The sequence below is a fragment of the Fragaria vesca genome, linkage group LG1 (assembly GCF_000184155.1).
Source record: "Fragaria vesca subsp. vesca linkage group LG1, FraVesHawaii_1.0, whole genome shotgun sequence".
In the NCBI taxonomy this organism is placed as follows: Eukaryota; Viridiplantae; Streptophyta; class Magnoliopsida; order Rosales; family Rosaceae; genus Fragaria; species Fragaria vesca.
The window spans coordinates 11610041-11633411 of NC_020491.1; the positions used below are offsets into that span (position 1 = coordinate 11610041).

Sequence of the window (23371 nt, forward strand, 5' to 3'; positions counted from 1 at the left end):
ATGTCAGAGTTGTAAAAAGATTTAAAAAGGAAAGGCAGAAGGGTCACTTCAGTGAAAAACCCTCTTCGCTTATATATATAGAGATATCAAACATTCTTGTATCCATCTGTACGTAAGTGAACCAATGATCTATTAAACAATCTTAATCATTACATTTATAGATATTTTGATTTTAAATAATCAAATAGTGTGATAACACGACTATATTTATATTTAGAGCTGTCAATTTCGACACGAGTTAATAACACGACTCAAAATTCGCACGAACAAAAACGAGTTGTACTCGCACGATTAGAAAGTGGGTCAGCGACGGGTCAATCCTCAATGACCCGTTTAATAAATAGGTCAACCACATACATGGTTTCTATTGTTAAGAGTTCAATTGCTAAAATATGAGTTTTTGACACCTTTAGTCTCCTTCGTTCTTAAGGGGGTCACATCTCGCTCTTCTAACAGGGTGTACTTTCTTAGCTATGTTCATGATCCTGGTTAGTGTTACAGTTACGGTTACTAGTACAAATATATTGCTTTCGTGACATAAGCAGCGGCTCGATGTCGTTCGGCATTAAGTCACATACTTTTTCTCTTAATATAGATGCGTTAGAGAAACTCCAATAGCTTTCCCATATTCTTGGTTTTCTTAATTTTGAGGAAGATTTGGTTGTTTTGCTCCAACAGATTCCCTAAAAATTTCTCCAAAATGGGGAATGTGATGAGAGAGAAAACCAAATTTCTCATATTTGCAACAAAGTTTATAATTTTTTAGAAAGATTTGGGGAATGATCATAAAATCTCTAAAATGGGATCTTCAATGTTTTTTTTAAGGGTGGGCACGGGTTGGTGTGGTGCGGGTTAGGGCTCAAACCTAATCTAGTCCATTTTAAATGGTTTGCCAGTTCTTTAAACCATAATTCCAAAAAGCCTAAACCACATATCTGGGTGACTCGCTTTCCGGATTGGTTTCAGATTGGATTTGGATTTAACCCATATTCTATTTGGCCAAATTACTGGGCCCAAAAATAAAACATATACCATTGAAATCTAAAACACAACAAACTGTATGTGCATGTGGTTGAAACAACAAGCTATTAGAAACACTAAAACACAATAAGGTACTTAGAAACATTGAAATAACAAGCTATTTAGGCTTTAAATCACATATATGTATTACAAATAATGAAATAAATTAAACCGGTGCGAGTTGGTTTAAATCGGATTGGAGTTTTCCCAATCGTAATTCAGTCCGCTTTCATGTGGGTTGAATTTTTCCCAATCCTAATCCGATCCAGTACAACCGGTGCAGTTTGCATTACGGTTTGAACCAATGTAATATATGGTATGGTACCGCATTTCCGATCTGAAGTGCCCACCCTTAGTTTTGTTATTATAAATATGTTTACGCAGGAGAGCTTCTAATGAGGACCTTATTATGAGGACTAAGTGAGGACTTTCAAATGAACGGTTGGATGAATGTTTTAACTTTTAATTGATATTTTCAAATTCCTATATACATGTAATACAACTGTTCATTTGAAAGTCCTCACTTGGTCCTCATTATAAGGTTCTCATTAGAAGCTCTTCCATGTTTACGCATCTTGTTATGATTTATTGCTTTCTTTCGAGGTTGTTGCATCGCTTTTCAGTATTGAAAAGGAAAATAAAAAACATACTTTATTTTCATAAATACACATCGAAAATTAATGCGATTACATGTGACGGTTGCCATCTTATTTAGTCAAAAGGTTGCCTCCTCTCTTCTTTAAAACGTAACGTTCTAACCAAAACCTAAGTACAATCTATTATAAATAAATCCAAGAGTACGTATAGACTGAGACTCTAGACCAAAAAAATAAAACCCACAACCAAACCAAAAAGCAGTCATCAGGTTCTTCTTCCTATACCTCTTCCAAGGTTGCTGCTAATATGAAGTTCGAAGGAGATGTCACTCTAAACTCATTGGTTCGCCGATTCCAACATGGGTTTACCACACTTTCTCGTTCTTCTGGTCTTCACTTATCTGTGACTGGTCTTCTGGGTATTGCTGGCCTCGTTCTGGCTCTCAAAGACTCCAAATTGGGCAAGCTCAGCAACTTACAGTGGCTACCCAAGAACCATCATGGTGAACCCAACTTTCTTTTGGTGCCTGGCTTGCAAAACCTCGGGAAAAATTGTTTCTTGAATGTGATTTTGCAGGTATATTCTACTTTGAGCTTGTTGGTTTCTCTTGTTTTTGATTGTACAGTGATTGTGTTATAGATTCTGAGCAGGGTTTAGTGAGTTTATGTATTTGGGTTTGGTAAAGTAATTGTTGTTTATGAAAGTTTGAATCTTTGGATATTTCGCAGGCTCTGGCTAGTTGTTCATACTTTCAACCTTTTCTTGAAAAGATTTTAGAGGAGTCTGAGGTCTTAGCAGTTGAGGATTCCTCAGATTGCGTGCCGCTTACAATATCTTTGGCTGCATTGTTTGAAGGTTAGCATAAAACTTTGGCTATCAAATGTCGTAGTGTTTTTGAAGATAATAGATTTCAGGGTTTTGAGCTTTTTTCTATTAGGAATATGGTCCAAGAGGAATTAATTTGTAGTGTTTTTGTAGAACTATGTGCAGTAGGTGGAGGAAGAGTTGTATTGAGTCCACGGCAAGTGATGTTTGCGATGGCACATTACATTGAGAACTTTGATCTAACTAGTGAGCAGGTTCTACTTTGCCGTTTTAATGACTAAACAACTTGAAAAATCATGTGACATAATGAATATCTAATACACAGTATTTTGTGCATGTAGGATGCTGCAGAAGCATTTCTTCACCTTCTGTCGTCTTTAAGAGAAGAATTCTCAGATTTTTATTGTCCAAATCAAGGTTCTATAGTGGAAGTCTTAGCCTCTAATGGTAGGATTATTACTCCAAAGAGAGTGGAGAGCCAAAGTGAGCAGGAAAGATGGAAGCAACACTTCTTTGGACCATTTGATGGAATTCTTGGCAGTATCCTAACATGTCGAAGTTGTTCATCGGAGGTGATCATATGAATTTCTGAAGGAACCTCTTGTTTTGAAACACTTATATGAGTTAAACTTTCCCTTATGTTTGCATGTATGTAAAATTGGTGTTGCACAATCAGTACAACTCCGGCAATTGGTAGGCGTCTTACTGTTGAGTTTAGAGAATCAGCTCCTTTGAACTTTCTGCCAATTCCATGTGCATATTTTTTCTTGTTATTGTGTTGGAATTTCTGTATCTTGTGGTATCATTCTTTTAAGTTGTCCTCTGGTCTTTTAGGTAGGAAATTTTATGTACAAGTTTATTGTTCAGGGTATACTACTTTCACTTGCCACAGTAATGGTCTCCTAGCCTGATTTTATCCTTTATTTATTTTTTTTTTCAGATATCATTGAACTTTGAATCTTTTCACAGCTTGCCTCTTTCACCGGTGCTTAATGGTGGTGCCACAATTGTATGTGTACTGAAGACTTCCAGTCTTTGATATTGTGTATGTTTGAGTCTATTACTTGACTTTTTCTTATAAATACTTTCTTTTACGGAAGTGATGCCACCTCTTTTCCTTCACTTTATTTCTTATGTTCCCTTATTTCTGTAAAATATTAGATGGCTGGATGTACCTTAGAGGATTGCCTGAAGCAATTCACTGCTGCTGAGCAAGTTCAGAATTACCGCTGCAGCCATTGTTGGCATATTGCTGCAGTCAAATATTTATTATCTATGGGAGGAAATGAGGTAACTTCCTATTCCAATAGTGGTTATTACTTTGAACTAAGGAAATTAGGGGAACCTTTATAGGATTCTTTTGAAACTGATGACATCACAAATTATATTGAACCTATCAGTTGCTGCAGACTATTTATAGAATACTATCTGAGAACATATCTAGAGTTTGGACAAGACAATAATAAGTTAATAACAGACTTGTTCTACAATGACTCGTTTGTATTTCTGAGTATCTATATGTATGACACATGCTACTTCTTACATCATAAGACAAAACGTATACTCTTTCACTATTTGCGTAGCGCCATAGGTATTACCCACATCTCCAGAAAAGGGAGGCATTTTTGCAATTTTCTTCCATTTTGTTTGTAGTTTTTCTTTTTCATAAATTTTAAATGTCTTCTCTTGTTTCTTTAGATTTTCAAGGTTTATCCCTGAAGTCCTGAAACCTACCGTAGCAAGCAGTGCTAAACTTTTATGGACCCTATACCTTAGACAGAGTAGGCATTTTTTTTTTCCACAAGAACTGAAAAAACGGAAAAACTAAAGAAAAGGAAAAGAAGAAAGAAGCATGCCAGACCGAACAAATAAAACATATGCAGCTGGTCCTCTTGGGAATGTCCTCCCTGTGTTGGACTTCTGATAGTTTACTCTTGATGCTTGTACTTTGTAGAGGACTTTTAGTTTATCAAATTTTGCTCTTTGACTGAATTTCTCCATTATGCTGGCCTGAGTTGACCTGTTGAGGTTCTTGTACCTTTATATCGGCTATTAAGTGCTGTAAATAATATACTTGTTCTGCTGTTTGCTTTACAGACAGCAGTTGAAAAGATCGAGTGTTGCACCGAGGAAAATTCCTGTGACTGTCAAAGACTTTTTCATCTAGAAACACTACCATGGTCAAATAGATTTTCACGTACTTTAAAGCAAATAAGTATTGCTCGCTGTCCAAAGGTACGTATACTGATGCTTGACTTGTTTTCATAACATTCAGGTGCTTTTCAGGTGTAAACTAGACTGACCGGTTGTGTATATTCAAAAGTAAAGACTCACAGAATTGGGTGGTTTTTCAATTTCAACATTCTTTCGTAGATAGCCAAATAAAGAAATGGAGAATAGGTTTGATATTGGAAACATCTTGGAGACATGGTTTTATTTGATCTATTAAGTGCAAGTGGAGTTGCGGCCTTATGCACTGAAAACTGAGTATATGAGAGTATATAACAACGCAGATACCTCAGCTGCTTTGGCATAATCTTAGAACGAAGAATAAAATGTGGTATGTTATAGGTCTCTAAATTTCTAATGGAGCTAGATTAATTATGACCAATTACTCTAAATATATAGGAGGAATATTCTCTTGGAGCAAGAGGTGTAGATATTGCCATACAGCAATAACACACAATAAGTACCAATCTAACTAACTGATTATGGTCAGTGAGATTTTGTTATGGAGTTTTATAAAATTTTGGTTGCTTTGAGGGAAGCTACCCATAAAGCTGAACCAAAATAATTAAGGACTTCTCAATTTACTTGGTGACCCTATAGAAGGGGAAAGCTGAAAATTTCATTTACAGTTGTCAAGTTATCCTATATCCTGTGTTGTATTTTAATAGCTCATTTGAATGTGTTGTCATGTCACCCACACTTCAAAAATTATACAAAAGATACAATACCGTAGGTTGATTTGATTGTATTGGTAAAACTAAGCCTGGATTGGAAATTGAACCGGTATGTGGTTTCCTGGTTGGTTAGCCTGTGAATGAGAGGGTAACCTTCTGTAACTCGCAAATTAGCTCTACTTTTCTAACTATCGGTAATGTAAGGTATACTAACAGTTTCATTTTCCTCATAAGGCTTGGGTTATGCACTACAATATCTAAGAACATCAATTGTTCTGATTGTGTACTTGCAGATTTTGTGCATTCACCTAAAACGCGTTTCAGTCAATGTATTTGGAGAATTCGTAAAACTTCGGGTATGTAACATTTCTTGCTTTTGATTAGGTCTGGTACTTGATTTTCTTGTGGTATGTTAAGGAACCAAGTGTTTCAAATGGACTTTCAAACAAGGCGACATATGTTACCAATTTATTTTTCCAATTGAAAACATATGTATGCCATTCTGCCTTTTTCTTCCTCTGTTTTACAATTGTCTTGCTTATTTTATTTAATAATAAACATATGTTCCTTATCGTACTGATTTATGATTGTAGGGCCATATTTCTTTTCCATTGGTTTTGGACCTTTCAAGTTTCATGACAAGTAGGGTGGGAATAAAGAGTGGGGAGAAAAACTGGAAAACTGGACGAGTCCAACTACAAAGTGAAAACCCTAGTCCTCAGCCCAATCATTTCAACTTAGAGTATGATCCAAGAAGGTTAAATATTGTCCAGGGACTAGCAAGAGGATGCACCTACCAAGAGGTATTAGCTTCGGATTTATCTCAGTTCACTGCAAATGCACAAGAGTCATCATGATTATTCAACTTCCCCTCTATTGGAAGCTTTTCAAACACCGCAACCAGGCACAGACCAGTTAGAAACAGCAATTTGTTTTTACTTTTCCAATATATCTTGTTGTGTGATGAATATCAATCTCCTACGTTGGGTGCTGACGTTTTCTTTACCCGGTGCAGTTGAATACGAGTTGTGACTCAGTTCCTTTGGATATGTGTTTGTACCGTCTTGTTGCTGTTGTGGAGCACTTTGGAAGAGCCGGAAGTGGGCATTACACTGTTTATAGAAGTGTCTGGGTTGATTTATGTGGGGAACAACCTGGTGATCAATTTGACGCTTCTACTGCCCGCTGGTTTTCTATTTCAGATGCAGAGGTGTGCAGTGTGTCAAAGGAACATGTCCTTGGTGCAGAAGCTAGCTTGCTTTTCTATGAAAGGTATCAAGGCTAGAGTGCCTAAAAGATCATGTTATTCCGAGTAACGGAAACTGCATTTTACTCTAGAAAGCTCAAAGCTGATGCTTTGCATGTGAGTTTAGGAAAATCATGTTAAGATAGCAGGGGCACTGCTGATACGTCTGCAACTCGAGTGGGCTGCAGATGTCCAATGAGGCTAGTTCTTTGAGTACAGAAACCTCAATTTTGAAATTGTGACAAGGGGAGTACTTGTTTGAAATGTACTACCCTGCATATGCTAACTATACCTCAGCAGTTGAATTCTGGCAACCAAGGAAAGAAAAAAAACACAGAATTTATGGAAAAGATGCTTCAACTGAATCGTATGCTATTTGTGAGTTTGTTGAAGCCTCGTTCTAATATCATCTGCTGGTATTTGTTACACTTGCTCTCAGACAAAAGCTTGATTTGTACAAAGGGTGATCTAAACCTAAGCCCGTCGTCGGCAAACCTATTTAACGACAATTGCATAATTGCATTGTATTGTACAAACTTTTACGTAGCCGACAAACAACCAGTCGGCAAAGCTGTTTTTAACCAAATTTTGTCACATTAAACTAGATCGGTTCCTTTGTAAAAACCAAAACTTATCTAGTTTGGGAACACAACTTTACACATAGTTCCGAACCTTGCGAAGGATTTTGTAGGTCATAATTAACTACTGTATTCGCAATCGGCAACATCTCTAAGAAGGTACTCAATCAATATGGAATGTTGGAATTCATCTACAAACTGATTCAAAAATCCGAAGGCAGTTAAATTTTTAGTAAATGACCATTTACTACTAATTTAACTTTATTTTAGCCAATTTCAATGAAAATCTTATTACCAACCTCATTCCAATGAATTCTAATAAAAAGACGTCATTACCCTTAATCTCATTTAACTCTCTTTCTCTGTTTCTCATTTTTTCCTCTCTTTATCCCGATCAAAAACTCTCTCTCTCTCTCTCTCTCTCTCTCTCTCTCTCTCTCTCTCTCTCTCTCTCTCTCTCTCTCTCTCTCTCTCTCTCTCTCTCTCTCTCTCTCTCTCTCTCTCTCTCTCTCTCTCTCTCTCATCAGGCATCGCCGACGACGACGGTCGAGATCGAGCAGCCTTTGATGAGTCGCTCCACCACATCCTCTGTAAGGTCTAGCAGCCTCGTCGCTGTCGGTTGGCATGGGATCCGAATCCGATCACGAAGACAAGGCCGACACTGACGAGAAAAAGAGCGGCGGCGGATGACGGAGGCAGGGAGACAACGATCAACGGTAGACTTGGTGAGGATGGAGATGTTGCCTTCGGCGGCGTATTGCTGCAGAGATTGGAGAAGGTGTGGCCGAATTTGTGAAGGTTTGGAGTGAAGTGACTGTCAATCTCCTCGGCGGCGGATTGTTGTAGAGATGCTGGATCTGTGAAGGTTTTAAGTGAAGCGACGTTTACTACCCCCAGTAAAAGTTTACTAGGGGTAATAAATTTTATTTTTTGCATCTAAGTTGATTTTTCTCCGTTTTAATGTGTACTTATGGCCTTGGAGATATTGTTTTGCAAGCTTACTACCCCTAGTATAAGTTTACTGGGGTAATAAACTTTATTTTTTCGCATCTAGGTTGTTCTTCCTCTGTTTTAGTGTGTATTATGGCATTGAAAATATTTTTTTGCAAGTTTACTACCCCCAGTAAAAGTTTACTAGGGGTAGTAAATTTATTTTTTTCGCATCTAAGTTGATTTTTCTCCATTTTAATGTGTACTTATAGCCTTGGAGATATTATTTTGCAAGATTACTACCCCTAGTAAGATGTTTACTAGGGGTGGTAAATTTTATTTTTTTGCATATATATTTATTTTTTCTCTCCTTTAAGGTATATAATGGTCATAGGAAAACTGTATTGCAAGTTTACTACCCCCGGCAGAAGTTTACTAGGGGTAGTAAACTTTATTTTTCTGCATCTAAGTTGATTTTTCACTTTTTTAAGGTGTATAATGGTCACGGAGAAACTTTATTTTGAGTTTACTACCCCTAGTAAACTTTATTTTTCGTACTTGGGTTAAGATCACGTAAATTCCGATGACATTTAAAAAAATCCAGTGAGATTTCCGAAAAATTCCGGTCACTGGTGACCGGATTCTGGCGGCCGGAGTTTGGAGTCCGGCGACCGGAATGCGGCCGCCGATGACTAGCGCCAGAGCCCGGTGTGCTTCCGGCAAAGTCTTCCCTTCATCTTTTTCACTTTTTCTCTTTAAGTAAAAGCTAATTAAGGTAAAAAAGTCTTTAAAAATATAATTTTATTATATTTTAATAATGATTTGTGTATTTGAGCTTAAAATAAGTACCTTGTATTCAAATGGGTTAATAAAAAAGATTATTATTGAAATGGGGTTTGACTTTTTCTATTTTGTGCAAATGGTCTTTTTTCCTTAAATTTTCTAGCTGATTCCGAAAATTGGCTAGGGCCGACTAGGTAGAATTCATTCATACATTTTAATTAGCTCTCTCCATATCTAAGCTTTGTAGAATTGTCAAAGTGACTTGCACTGTTGCACATCATACTTGAACTCTCCAACCATGTTAGCTTTAAACTCCCCAGATCTCCCATCGACCTATTGAGAACTTAATTGAGAGTTGAAGCTCGTATATATGCATATCTCTAACATGGAATTCTGATCTCTCCTTGTAATCAGCTATATATTTAGAAATATATGTTCAAAATGAATGTAAATATTGTGGATATTATTCTGGTATATTCATCGGTTCATATCGAAAAACATTCTCCCCTTACTAGCAGCATCAAGTATCACTTAGCAAGGGTATCATCGATAGCTACGTTCAAGAGTAATGATCCAAGTGGCTCATGAAAGGATCAAGCAGTGATTCATTCAACAGTTCGACTTTAATTAGTTTGAAGTTATGAAATGTATGCTACATATATGAGCTATAGTCTTTGAAAGATGTTCATATCGATTGCATCTCTAAGAAACAGGAATATGTACAACCTTGATTAGCGTCCGTATTCAAGCACCAGATTAGGGTATTTCCAGCGGCGTTTCTCAGTCAAGGCCTACCAGTAATCTCATAAAATTACAAGCTAGCTACGTAGATTATCGAAATTTCCAACAGGCTAGGTTTTCATCTTACAACCAACTAATCAAGCGGACATATAAGATTATATGCTCGATATATATGTGTCTAAATGAATCATATATGTTGCTCTGAGGCAAAAGACATGCATGTCTTAGGAAGTTAACTAGTCTGGATATATATAAAGAATACACATAGATTATTGCGCTATCTGGTAATAACTTCGTTCATGAATTTCCATATGGAAGCACAATCCTTTTTATATACAAAAGACCCTAGCCTCGATCTAGCATATATAGATAGAGCACAGTAGCTCACAACTGTTTATCTATGGCTCTGTATATTATCTCTAAGCATGTATAGTTTCATGACTTTCCATTCCTAACAAAATAGGAAGGAGCATAGATCGCGACTAAACTAAAATAACCTTTCAGTACTCTTAAACATTTATAGTACTTAAAAAACCAGCTAGTAGGTTGGTCTATACCTAGTTATGGATTGGAGGCTTTTTACTTGCTGGACTGTAATCCATAGCCAGTAAATCAGTACTCTCATCTGGTACTACTCCATCATCTTCTTTGATCCCATGTTTCAAGGTTTCATCACAGCTCTTCTCATCAGATCTATAGTTACTCCGCGCCACTCCCAAACTTCGTGCTGCTGCAAATTAAAAAGCCAAGATGTACACAATTAGGGTTAGCTAGGTTTATTTCTGCACTATCAGAGAGAGCTCATCAACTGACAGATTATAAACCAGGAATTTACCTTCAGTAGTTGTGATAGTGATGAAGCAAAGCAAGATTAAAGCCACAAGAACAAGGTGCTTGTATCGTATCACAGCTGCCATTTGTAGGTATCTGATATATTCAAGTATGTGCTGATCTTTTTAGTTCCTGGATATATAGCTTATCAGAGCACTTAGTTGTGAATGGATATGGAGTAGGTTCTTCCTTATATAGACTTGTAGAGAGGGATGAACAGTATTTTGCTGGCAATGGACTACGACTTAATATAATTGCAATTCTGTTGTGAGCAGCAATAAGGTCGTGTTGAGTCACCATCAATGTCTCCTACTGTCTGCTCTTGAAATGATAGCTTAATTAGCTTGGACACAAGACGCTCCGATCCTTGGGCTATAAGTGTGAATACCCATTGGTAACTACTCTAGTAAATCAAAGAGGTCGGCACAGTGTCAAAGAAGGAAGATGCATTCCCTTATGCCCTAGACCATATGAATGCTTCTTTTTTTTATCTAGCTAGACGGATTATTTTGTACATCGGATTAATTTTACCACGGGACAACGTCAAGTGCGTGCATGGTGTACCCACAAGTTTTTGCTTGACACACATTTGCGTGGCCACTTCGTTTACAGCCTAATGACTAGAGAAGAGTTTATGACCCCGTCTTACCTTTGCATCTCAAGATGGAGCATAGCAATGTGGGTTGTAGGGTTTGCGAGGCACAATAAGGAGCTGGTATTGTTTTTAGCCACAAAGAGTTGGCAGAAGGAGTTTCTTGTTTGGATTCGATGTAAGAAAAACTTTGGCTTATCTGATTTCAATCGATTCGATTTATTTTTGAAAGGGATTTGATTATATTCCATAAAAATGCATGGTTCTTTGCATCTGGGAAAACCCTAATTAGACTCTCCTCCCGTACGTATGTATTGAATTGTTAATAAAAGAATAAGCACTCCATGCAGGACTAAACTCATGAGAAACTGATAACTCAAGGTTTGAATGCATATATTCAGACTAAAACACAAGTAATAGATGCAGTTGATTGAAGCTCAGTTTGGATTCAAGCAAAAAGACCAGTAGACTTGTAATTGAATTAACATACCAAAAATTGTAACGCCTAAGGGAACTAACATTTAGTCTAATAACGAGACAATTATGTTTAACGATCGAGAATATTGTTGTTCCTGCTGCATGATGATGAGCCTGCATCTTCATATTGTTGTTGCTGCTGCATCTTCGTATATATTAGCCATGCCTTAGACATTATTATCATTCTAGCTTTATAATTGACAATTTCTGCTGGGTGAAGACAGATTTCGCATAGCCCTCTCCCTTAGACACAAGTTTTAGTCAAGTAATGCGGACAAACTCATGTACCTGTAAACCATTTTTGACCTCCTTCAGAGGAGACCATAATTCCCCACAAATCAATAACTAACTTCCAAACATAAATATATCATCAAGTAGTGGAAGATATTCATGCATCCAGTGATCGAAGGATCTAGGTGATGAAATGCTTCCAAACTATCCGCGTATACCCGGTGGTTAACAAACAAAATCAAACTTATGTAGGCAGCACATTACATCCTAGATAAATCTTAGTCGATCCATTTCCTATAGGATTGAATTCCTGAATATTCTAGGCAAGGAACTAATTATCGATCATCAAAAATTATCAGCAACTAACACCAGTTTACTGTACGAATCCTAAAAACCTATTAGATAATAATTAAACTAAGATGCATGCGATCAAACACTAAAAGGAAAAATATCAAATGGGACTTAACTCGAGAAATTACAAAGATTAATTCACCCGTATTAGTATAGCTACTAAGAAAATGGAATTAAAACCCTAGTTCGATTCGTTCATAATGAACTATCTAGCAAATTACAGGTGCATATGTAAGTAGGTCACTAAGTGATGGATTAATCATGGAAGAAACCATGCATTAAATTATGAAGGGAGAAGGTCCAACATAGATCGTTTTCGGATTAGCTGTAAGAATGAACATTGTTATGTAAGAAAATCACGTGGGAAGCAGATGGTTCATGTTTTGTCTATTTTGTGTCCCTTGATTGCTTTTGCTTGTCCGCAATATATATGAACACACACCAAACATGACCTGTTTTGTCAATCAGAGCTCTACATGTAGCATCATATCATATCGTATATATAGTGATCGAAAAATCGACGTGCTGCTGAAAATAATGTTAATGTTGATCGATCATACTACCCCAAACTAGCAAACCGGCCCTATGATATCAGTAACGGAGAGCAAGTATTTTAGTCTAATTTGTGTCATGGCTTGCGTTTGATCTATTGCTCTCTTATGCTTCCATTAATTTAAGTTCCATTTTCTCTAGTGCTTGCTTTCAAATTCCCAAAACCCCAGTATCGGTAAGGGTATAAAATGTTCATGCATGTTTAGTTCTTTGTTATGGATGTCTAACTTTAAAAGTTTTGGTTCCGTAGCAGATTCTCTAAATTGGCTCCTCAACCATTTTAGTGAGCTTGTTCAGTTTTTTTTAATTAATTTTACCAGCTCAAGCAAACTCTTAAAATGTTAAATTAATATTATTCTTCAAATGAAGATTAAATAGTTTAAATGTATTTATATATCACATAATTTTTTTTAAAAGAAATGTATTAGATTATAAAGAGACTCATCTCGATCGCTCTTTATATTTAGAGAGCGAAATAACTAAAAGTTAAAATACAGATCCTCATCTCACTCATCTCGTTTAAGATATAAGGTTTGGGGTTGTAGAAGCCTTAAGATGATTAAAAACTTGTTGCCGATGCTCATGTCGATGTGGCTGTGAGAAAGACGATGGAATAGAGAGGGCGCCGGGGCACACATGCGATTTGAATTGTAATCATTATTATTATTATTATTATTATTATTATTATTATTATTATTATTATATTGTTGGATTTGGCAAGTTGAAGTGATGAGACCATTTTAACCCTGTAAAGTTAATGGATTTAATGCCGTTAGTTGTTTCAGATACTAAAGTTGGGTCGGGCTAAAATTGAGATACCCTTTTGATATTTTTTAAAGTTAAAATCTTTAACATAATAGTTAGGCGAAGTTGAGATATCGTTTGTATGATTTTCTCTATATAACTATAAATTTACCTAGAAATTATGAAAAGACACATTGCGCCCACTACTTCAAAATCAATATGTTTTCTTAAAACCAAGAAGATTACTTCTTGACTGCTTATCAAAAATATATCTCTTCCTAGCAATTCCAGCCTTTCCAAGAACCACCACTCCTAACAGTTCGCCTTTCCAAGAGCCTCTTGCAAAGGAAACAAAAACTGTGATTTCGTCATGATTCAGAATTCATCGTAGAATAAAGGAGACGAAACCCACCATAATCCGGCCGGGATCTCATCTTTCTGCTCCCCATTTGTAATTCTCATAATCCAAAGATCAAGTTCGTTCACAACCATCTATGTTGATAAAAGGGTTTTCTAAGGTTGAGAATTGAAGGGATATATTGGTTGAGAATTGAAGAAATATTTTAGGGTTTAGCTGGTTTCGCTAGGGCGAGTTATAGGTTCGAAGAAACTTAGGAAAGCGCAACTTAACACCATCTGAGTTTGGTGGTCTCGTTGTTCTCTTCCTAATGAGCTGCATGTGGATGTTGATCTTAACCCCTTAAAGACATCTCCAACCATTGACCTAAAACCTAAACCCAACTTCAAATTTTAGGCCACTCACACATATTATTGTTATTCATAGGTTTTGCATCTCCAACCCATGAAACCTAAACATAAAGTTATTATTGTTATTTATTACTTTATATTATTATTCAAGTACTATATGAATTTAAACCTTAAACATAATTGATAGTGGATAGTGGGCTCCATGCTCCACTAAGCTCTTGAAAAATAAGATCCAGCCCCCTCTAACTAGTTGTCATAATATGACATTTTTTAGGTAAATCCTATTTTAGATCAAATTGAATTGTATTGGGAGATGATATTTTGGAAAACTCAACCCTATTTAGGGGGTATTTGATCCGCGGGACTACACGGGATTGGACTGGATTATATTGTATAATGAGACATAGCCGGTGTTTGGTGGAAATGAGATTATTTTTAATGGACTTCGTAAACCCTGAGACGTCTCGATACTGTCTTCCAGAACGACCTAAAAATTGGTGGGTTTGTAGAAGCCTTTGTCATAGACGTTGAAATTCACGCGCCCATTGTTTTTTTCTCCCCGCCTTCTCAGTCTATCTCTCAACTTTTTAATCTCTTCTCATCGATTAGTTGTATAAAAAGATTTCTGATCGTTTAATCATCAATTTCTCCATCAATCACCATCTTCGTCTCTCTCCAAATTAGTTAAAGATCGGCCGTTACAGCTTCTGACTCCATCTCATAATATAAATTACCCAGAAGTGAGATCCGGAGAACAAAGGAACACCCCAACTATTATGAATGAAAGAGAGGAAGCCCAGATAGATAATATTAGATTGTAAGTTTTATTCCAGAATTATTGATTTGATTTCGTTCTTACTTCTCCTTTCTATTTCTTTCCTTATTCTTTTTCCTCGGCAATGCTATAAGTTCGTTCTGGTAAACTGAATTATGGGCTGATCTTGATTGGATTGGGAGGACCCAAATGATTTGATTTTGCCATCTTGTAAGTTGCAAGATGTTTGTTTCATATTTTAGATTGCGATTTGGTGCATGTCAAAGAAGGAAAAAGAGATATGGATTTTTTTTTTTTACAGACGTTATGTGCATTTGTGCAGTTGCAGCAATCCTCGAGTTATGTAATTCAATCAGTTCATGTATGTAGATATTATCAGAACTGAATATTCAGATGTGGATATTATGCTTCATTGAATGCTATTAATCATTTGGTTTTAAGTTTTGTGAAATGTTTTTTGGTGTTGATGGTTTTGGCTTTACTTACTATTATGTTGCTTGATCCTACTAGCACCAAACATGAGTCAGACTCATGTTCGGAATAAGCCATGTTAAAAGAGTCTAGGCTTAATATAGAAATTAGCCCTGCTATAACAATCCTGTGAAACAAACATCCCCTTATTGGTTTTAAGCCAAAAGTTGGAGATTCCTTAATAGAGCCAGGTGTACAATAGACAATTAACATTTGTAATTTTGGCATGTGGTGCCATGTAGTATCTCATTTTTATAGCAACACACGTACTGATGCAGTGTCCTCCAAAGTGTTAGAAAGTCAAATTCAATGATAATCTAACATGAAGTAGAAAAATATTACTGTCAAACACAGGACATAAAACTAATCTATACTATCTCTAGCTACGAAGTATGAATTTTAAAATACTTCAACCTTATGTTCGTATAACTAACATAGAATCAATGCAAAATGGATTAATGGAGAATAAGATGAATGTTACACAATAACATTGGCAGGAGGGTGTATGTTGTATGCATATTTTTGTACACCTAACTTCAATGTCATCAAATTATTTAGTAACTACTCTATGGTCTCAGGGTACCACGTGACATTACCACGTGGTGGTTCTAGCGAACAATATCATCCAAATCTAGTGGAAAGCATTGTAGGGGTTAAAAAAAATACTTATTTTATGAGAATAAGTATATGTTATATAGACAAATGACATTAACACGAACCTCCATGTGTATCATGATCCAGGACCCTATGCGTCATCAAATTTTAACTAGTTGTTACAAACTACACAGGGTGGAAAAATCAAATTAAGAAAACCAATTAGGAAAATATGTCATGTGAACCAATGACATTAACTCGCACCATCATGTACGTGTAACATAATCTGAGACCATAAACGTCATAAAACTTTAACTAAGTGTTACTCATTAGCAGGTGAAGAAATCAAATAAATAGAACCAATAAAAAAATAAGTACACATCAAACGGACCAATGACATTAAGACGAACCACCACGTGTATTATAATCTAAAACCTTAAGCGTCATCGGTATCGTTTTTGGAAAGAGCAAAATGGTTGGCAGAGGCAAAGAGGACTAAAAGGAAAGTGGAAAGACTAAAAATCCACCACAGAATAAGGACCAGAGTGCCTCATTCTTCTCTTTAAATAATCCAAACTCTCAGCACACAGAGAGTCTCATAGATCTAAAATCAAACCCAGCACCAAACTAATCCCTCAACCTTCTCAAACTTTAGTGCCCATCCTTGTCAACAATAACAGGTAAGTATATCATCGCTTCCCTTGATTTCCTTCTTCTTCCCTATTTTATTGTATTCTCATTTATTTGTGAAATTTTGATTTCTATGTTTCTCAACTCAAACGCAGCAACTGTTGATTCTCCCGACGACCAGGATTTAGGTGACTATCCCATATTTAATTACCGGTAGACATTTAGAATTAGTGATCATGGGTCGGTCAATTCTGATGGAAGCATGCAACTGTATTGAGCCACAATGGTCGGCTGATGAGCTCATGATCAAATATCAATACATTTCGAACTTTTTTATTGCTGTTGCATATTTTTCAATCCCTCTTGAGTTGTTATACTTTGTGAAGAAATTGGCAATGTTTCCATATAAATGGGTTCTTGGGCAGTTTAGTGCATTCATTTTGTTGTGCGGCATCACGCATCTGATTAGCTTGTGGACTTTCAACATTCATTCTAGGACGGTGGCTATAATCATGACTACTGCCAAGGTTATTACTGCTGTGGTGTCTTGCGCAACGGCGTTGATGCTTGTGCATATAATTCCTGACTTGTTGAGTGTTAAGACCATAGAGTTGCTTTTGAAGAATAAGGCTGCAGAGCTTGATATAGAAAAGCAAAATAATCATATATGATGGGGGGCTTTTGTTACACATTGTTTTTCTTCAATTAACCAGGATGAGGTGGTATCCAAATCCTGGTAGTAGCTATATTGTTCAATTACTTGTGCTGATTAAAATCATCACCTTGTCATGAATAAAATTATAATATAGCTAATATGGATTGCCTATCTTTTTTTTCTTTTTTTTTGAATATATAGTCAACCACATATTAAGAATCAGCAAGAAATGCAAAGATAACTCACCTTGTAGGGCCGAAAATAAGAAGTTACCTCTTTTTATTACTCAAAATCTAACCTAAGCTAGATCCAAGACCTAATTACACCACCACCTTTAGGGGACGATTGAGCACAATTATTTCAGCAGACTCCAAACCCTTAGAAGATTTGGATAAATAATGACAATCAAGGTGAATCGAACCTACCCCTTATTCAAAAACTATGCATGACGTTGGGCCATAAAAACCCAATACAACCATGTATTGAAAATGATACCCATGACCCAAATAAAGGTCCATGTGGCTGAAACCCTTAGAGCCAAAATGGAAACCCTAACAAAGATTTCCCAACAGGTCTATCAAATGTCAGGCACCAAACCATCGCTGGTACCCGATGAACTACCTTCATATTGACGTACACAGTCGACGACAAGCAAACTATAGTCTTGACCGCCATAGCTTCTCTCCATTTTCGACCCCAGTCGGCGTCAAACCACCAATTGAAAGTCAAAATTTCCCAATAAGATTGATGCCCCGATCCGGATCCTCCACCACCTTGATTCGAAACCATCCGCCTCGACAACAATCTCTATTGCATCACAAGTCTTCAACACGCCTGCAAAATCAACACCTTCAACTATCAGACTGCATTTTGCTCTCGCCTCTAGAATGATCAACACATCCTACCGATCTGGCAAATGACCCAATTCTAATTGACCCCACCATCGAGGTCACCGTTAACAGCGACTTGACTCCTCTTCTCACCTCCACTTTAAAACAACCATGACCCGTTCATCCTGTTGTCATTCTGATCTTATCTCTTAGAGACACCACCTTTGCTGCAAACTCAGGACGTGATTACAACAAATATCAAGAAGCCGAAGCCTACCAGGTTCAGACTTCATCGAGCCAAGTCGCCATCGCTTGGAAGCAGCCATGAAAGAGGAGAAAAGTCTCCCTTCTCAACTTGAAATTCACAGCCACCAGTGGAAAACTCTAGCCGCCACCGTATGGTCTCTCAAGCACGAGGATAAGGCCTTATTTTTATAATGTAACATAGTATTATCCCCTTTCAATTAGGAGATAAAGTCATTTATTTGGATTGCCTATATATTTTGAGTTTGCTTGGGGAAATTAGACTAGTAAACAAAAACCTTTTTATGAGATATTACAAGAAATTAAAAATTTTAAACTAAAATATTAATTTTTTTTAAGCTAGTAAGAATTAGGCTATATTTACCCCTCTGCAGCTGCTGCAAGCACTACAAAAAAAAATTCAGTTAGCCATGGCAAATTGCCGTCGCCAAAAGCCACTTTACCGTCGCCAAAGAGCAACGGCGACGGCTTAGCGACGGCATTTTTTCCGTTGCCATTGAGGGCGTGGCCGTTGCTTTTGGCTACAACAACGAGCCGTCGCCAAATGGTAGCGACGGCATGTAGCGACAGCAAAGGCCGTCGCAAAGTTGTATTTATGAATTAAAAAAAAAATATATCTGACAAGCATATTAGCTTGCCAGATTTTTTTTTTTCAGACAAAAGCTGTGCAAAAAGAAATTAAACATATTAGAAAAAGAATTGTTACACTGAATTAAATCTCTCAAAATTATTACCAATTTTACATCAAAACTATCAATACAAGCACATCAAGCTCTAAGTGTTTCTCCAATTAGTTCCTTGACACAAGCACAAAACCAACTAAGCCAAAGCTTCAAGAACCAAAGTTTCAATTGTATGTCAGTATACCAACAATAGGGATTCTTTAGTAGCTACTGCTTGGCTTCCATCAGTGTCATATACATCTTGAACATCACGACTATCTCAAATACATATGAACCTTTGTCAAACCTGAAAGGAAAAGTTCAGATATAACATCTATCAGATGAAACAGCTATCAACTGTGGGAGAACTACAACCATGTTGCTTTGGATGTTGGAAATGTTGCTCAGGCAAGTGCTTTCCCTCAAAAAAGTACATATATATAAATATATATTTTCACATGAGATAAACTTGGTGGTCTGTGTGAGTCTTAGCTTTTCTGGACATAACACACTAAAACCTGGAATATATTCTTTAAGGCTAGGGGTTTAAACACCAAGAAACAAACTTGGGTTTGCAGTAGACAACGGGTAAAATCACAATTTTCATAAAACACAATTCTATCTTAACAAAGAATAAATTCAAAGCAACCCATACCAAATTAACACCTTAACTTACTAATACATGTATTTTTCAGCTGAATCCAAACAACGGCTAATAAACATGAACAACGTACATACAAAAATTGCAGCAGTAATTGGAACCAAGAGAAATAATAAGAAGCAAATAAATCACCAAGATACCTCATAAATCACAGACATTTATGAGAAACCACGGCTGAGATGACGAAATTTGGGATTCAAAACCCCACCCCACTCGTGCTGCTTCCATAGTTCTTCACCAAGGTTTAATCAAAACAAAAGGTCAAACAATGAGAAGTTAAAAGACAGAAAAAAGCAGAGCCTGAAAATATAACACTCATAACTGATTCTACAGGTACTCAATGTTAAAGGGCTAGCCATCTAAATAAGAGTAAGAGTGAAAAAGCAATATATATACTTATATAGGATGACCAATGTCTCCAAAGCATATTTTGAAATTAAACTAAAATGGGCACACTGAATTTGATTCTCATATAAATTTTTCATACCTGAATTGTGCCACCCTTCTCCAAGTGTAGGCAGTGCCAAAAACCTAATTCCACAAGTCACATTACTATGTTCTCATGTAAATCAAAAACTAGCTATATTAGTTCTACTTGGGATAGATATATATATACCAGTTATTCTAGTATCCCATACTCGCTTTCTCCATATGTGACCAACCAAATTTACAGCAAAGTCACGTGGTAACCAACTCTACTGTCCTCACACCCTGCAAACAAAGCCAAATGAACCATTCTATTCCAATTCCAAATCAGAGAATTTGGTCATGGGAGATGGCTTTAATTCTATTCCAATTCCAAATGAATCAAGATATGATGAAGCCCCTGCTATAGTATGGAAATAGTAACAAGACTTGCTTAAACCATTTTAACTCAAGTTCAATTCAAAGCAAGGGACGAAAGGCACTGCTCCTATCAAGATATCCTGCATATATTCTTTATTAAGGAGAGTCACTAGATTTATTTCCAAATTTATGCATTAGTAAAACTGATTCAACTAAATATTCTTTGGGTTAATATATTCAAGATATGGAAAACATTTTGTCCTATACAATCCACAAGCTCACCGAATCTGAAAGGCTCCCACTGTTTCAAGCCTTCATTAACAATTACAAAGCCCAATTACATCTCAATTTATGGAATAACCAACATTGCTCAGGTAATAATGACAACTGATAACAACAAACTCCAATAAAGTATGCATGTCGAAGTTTACAAAAGTGATAAAATGATCTGATGGTCTAACTTACTCATAAAACCACCTATACTGTGTTGGGTTCATCTCATATAGCTGGTTTATAACAGTCCACAAAGAACCTACTCATAAACTCTAGCTCTAATTATATGAATGAAGAATATGGAAGATTTTAAGATTCTGTACAGCAGTCCACAAAGAACCTACCTTTATCCAATAAAACAGGATACCACAACTTATAAAATACAAAGAAAGAAAGGAAAAAAAAATCTCAAATACACAGAACCCAGGAAATATGAACATTGACACAACAACAAAACAAAAGATCACCCCACTATTAAAAAGGAAAATCACCTGGTGCAAACCCAATTAATCAAGAAAATCAGACTTAAAAAAAGTCCCAAATTTTCCAGAAAGACAACAAACACCAAATGATGATAAAAGTTCAATTCAATTATGAATGAACTCGGCCTCCACCCTCCTTTCCTTTTGATTTGGTGTTTGTTGAATCGAAGTGTGCATACCTTGAATCGAAGTTCCCACACCAGAAGACCATTTGCCAATTAGGTTTTCCAAACCGGACCTCAGATCTTTAGCCATGGCCTCCACGAGCTTTCTCCCATTAGGGTTTCGGGAATAGGGGAAAGAGAGCTTTGAGGACTTGGATTGAGTGTGGAATTTGAGAGGAGGGGTCGAAGGGTTGAGGACGGGTGGAGATTGTAACGGCGGTTGAGGGAGTGGCAAAGATTGGATTGGGACTTCAGAGAGAGAGATGCAGTTTTGGTGAGACTGAGAGTGAGAAAGAAACAAACAATATTTGTTAACCCAGTCATATCGTGTTTTCACATTTTTAGCCATAGCCTATAACTTGCCGTAGCCATTAATATAAAAGAATGCGACGGTGTTTGTTTGCTGTCGCAAATTTCATATTTTTTTGCCACGGTTTACCAGTTGCCGTCGCAAACTCCTATAAATTTAGCGACGGCATGTTTGCTGTCGCAGCGCCGTGGCAAATATTAGACCAACGGCGACGGCAAAACTAAGCCGTGGCAAACTTTGGTGGCTAACTGAATTCTTTTTTGTAGTGAAGGGATAACAAGTCACCCCCCACACTTGAAGGGGACCATCACAACCGAGGGTCTACTGCTCGTCTCTTATTAGCAACTTATTAATGGAATAGAAGAGCAGTAGAGAGACGAGGGACTAGACCAAAACCACTCACATGAAAGATAAGCAATTAAAAATAGCCAGGTAATACAAGAAGGAAATATACAATAAAAAACAAACCGTCTACGTAGGCCAGCGTACATGAAAAGCAAGTCTAGAGAAGGCATCTTAACCAAACGACTGGCGTAAAAAACTAGGCAAGATAGTCTACCGATAATCACCACTAGTAGCCTCATAGTTTGTAAGAACATCTGCAATTGCATCTGCATAGCATTGCGCCTATATATATATGAGACATTTTAACAGTCATTTGACTAGTAAGAAACATAGCATTACACCTAGGTACCCGCAAGTACCAAGGAACCAAGTTTAGGCTAGAGTAGTAGTGGTCAATCAATGAAGAATATGTTTCAACCCAAAGGTTTTGCCAACCTTTATTCCAAGCAATATATATGGCTTCAACAAAAACAAACTATTCAGTTTCAATAGCACTATTTTGACAATCATTTTTCTTGAGGAATCACCTAAAAAAGTCACAATGGAGTCCCTAAAGATTCCTCCAAGACCCGCTTGGTTTGGAATCGAAAGGACCCATCAATGTTGACTTACCCAATGATGATCAGGAGGCGGATGCCATGAGACCGGTATGAAGCTGGGAGTCGAACATCGCAACGGAGACAAACCCAACCATTTGAAAATTGGATAGCAATCAACAACTATCTTGCAGGTTTAAATGCTCAACCTACAAAATCTTTTAAAACACTAGAGAAAAAGAGGTGGAAGCGTGTTGGATAAAAGTTGCCTTCATTATGTCTTAAACGATTTCGCTCAAAGCATATACACCATAACATATTACATCCAAAAATAAACCAAAGAAGTTTGATAGAGGGGCAAAATCCAGTAAGCAAAGAGGCATTGAAAAAATCAGAGTGTGATGTACCTCGATTGAAGACTTTTTGGAACATAGCTGCCAACCATTCCCTCAAGAAAATAATGGAACAATCTCAAAAAATGCGCTGAGTAGTTTCATATCTGTTGCAGCAAAAAGAACACCTTGAGCTTAAGAGGACACCTCTGCGTTGCAATAACTCATCTGTTAGAATCTTGCAATAACTAAAATATTATGTTACTATGACCTTCGATCACTTCAACCAATACTTTCCTAACCTGTAATTAAGTTAAAATATTAGCCAAAACAAAAGAAATCAATTACACAACGGGGAGAGAGCACAACAAACAACCATAGTCTTCTCCATGCCAATTCGTGCAATGTTCATTATCATCATCTTCGTTCAACCCCTGAATCTCTCTTTGCCCATTGCCCTCAAAATCCATGAGTCTCACCTCTCTCTCTCTC

At 36.8% G+C, this 23371-nt stretch overlaps 2 protein-coding genes and 1 non-coding gene across 3 annotated transcripts; 2 read left to right on the forward strand and 1 right to left on the reverse strand.

Annotated features, from left to right (window-relative positions):
• The first annotated feature begins 1836 nt into the window (after positions 1–1836).
• Positions 1837–6791, forward strand: LOC101310452 (ubiquitin carboxyl-terminal hydrolase 27-like). Its single transcript, XM_004288037.1, has 10 exons — positions 1837–2193; positions 2346–2472; positions 2596–2696; positions 2784–3014; positions 3383–3451; positions 3604–3732; positions 4540–4677; positions 5639–5701; positions 5939–6148; positions 6361–6791. Exons 1-10 carry the CDS (start codon positions 1924–1926, stop codon positions 6628–6630), a joined length of 1608 nt encoding a protein of 535 aa, XP_004288085.1. The 5' UTR covers positions 1837–1923; the 3' UTR covers positions 6631–6791.
• A 3106-nt stretch (positions 6792–9897) lies between these two features.
• On the reverse strand, positions 9898–10619 carry LOC101310740. The gene is made up of 2 exons (XR_183726.1): positions 10459–10619; positions 9898–10353 (listed from the first exon to the last, which is right to left on the reverse strand). It is a non-coding gene; the product is annotated as an uncharacterized LOC101310740 (transcript).
• A 6214-nt stretch (positions 10620–16833) lies between these two features.
• LOC101303370 (ethylene receptor-like) lies at positions 16834–17250 on the forward strand. Its single transcript, XM_004289201.1, has one exon. It carries the CDS (start codon positions 16834–16836, stop codon positions 17248–17250), a length of 417 nt encoding a protein of 138 aa, XP_004289249.1.
• The last annotated feature ends 6121 nt before the right edge of the window (positions 17251–23371 follow it).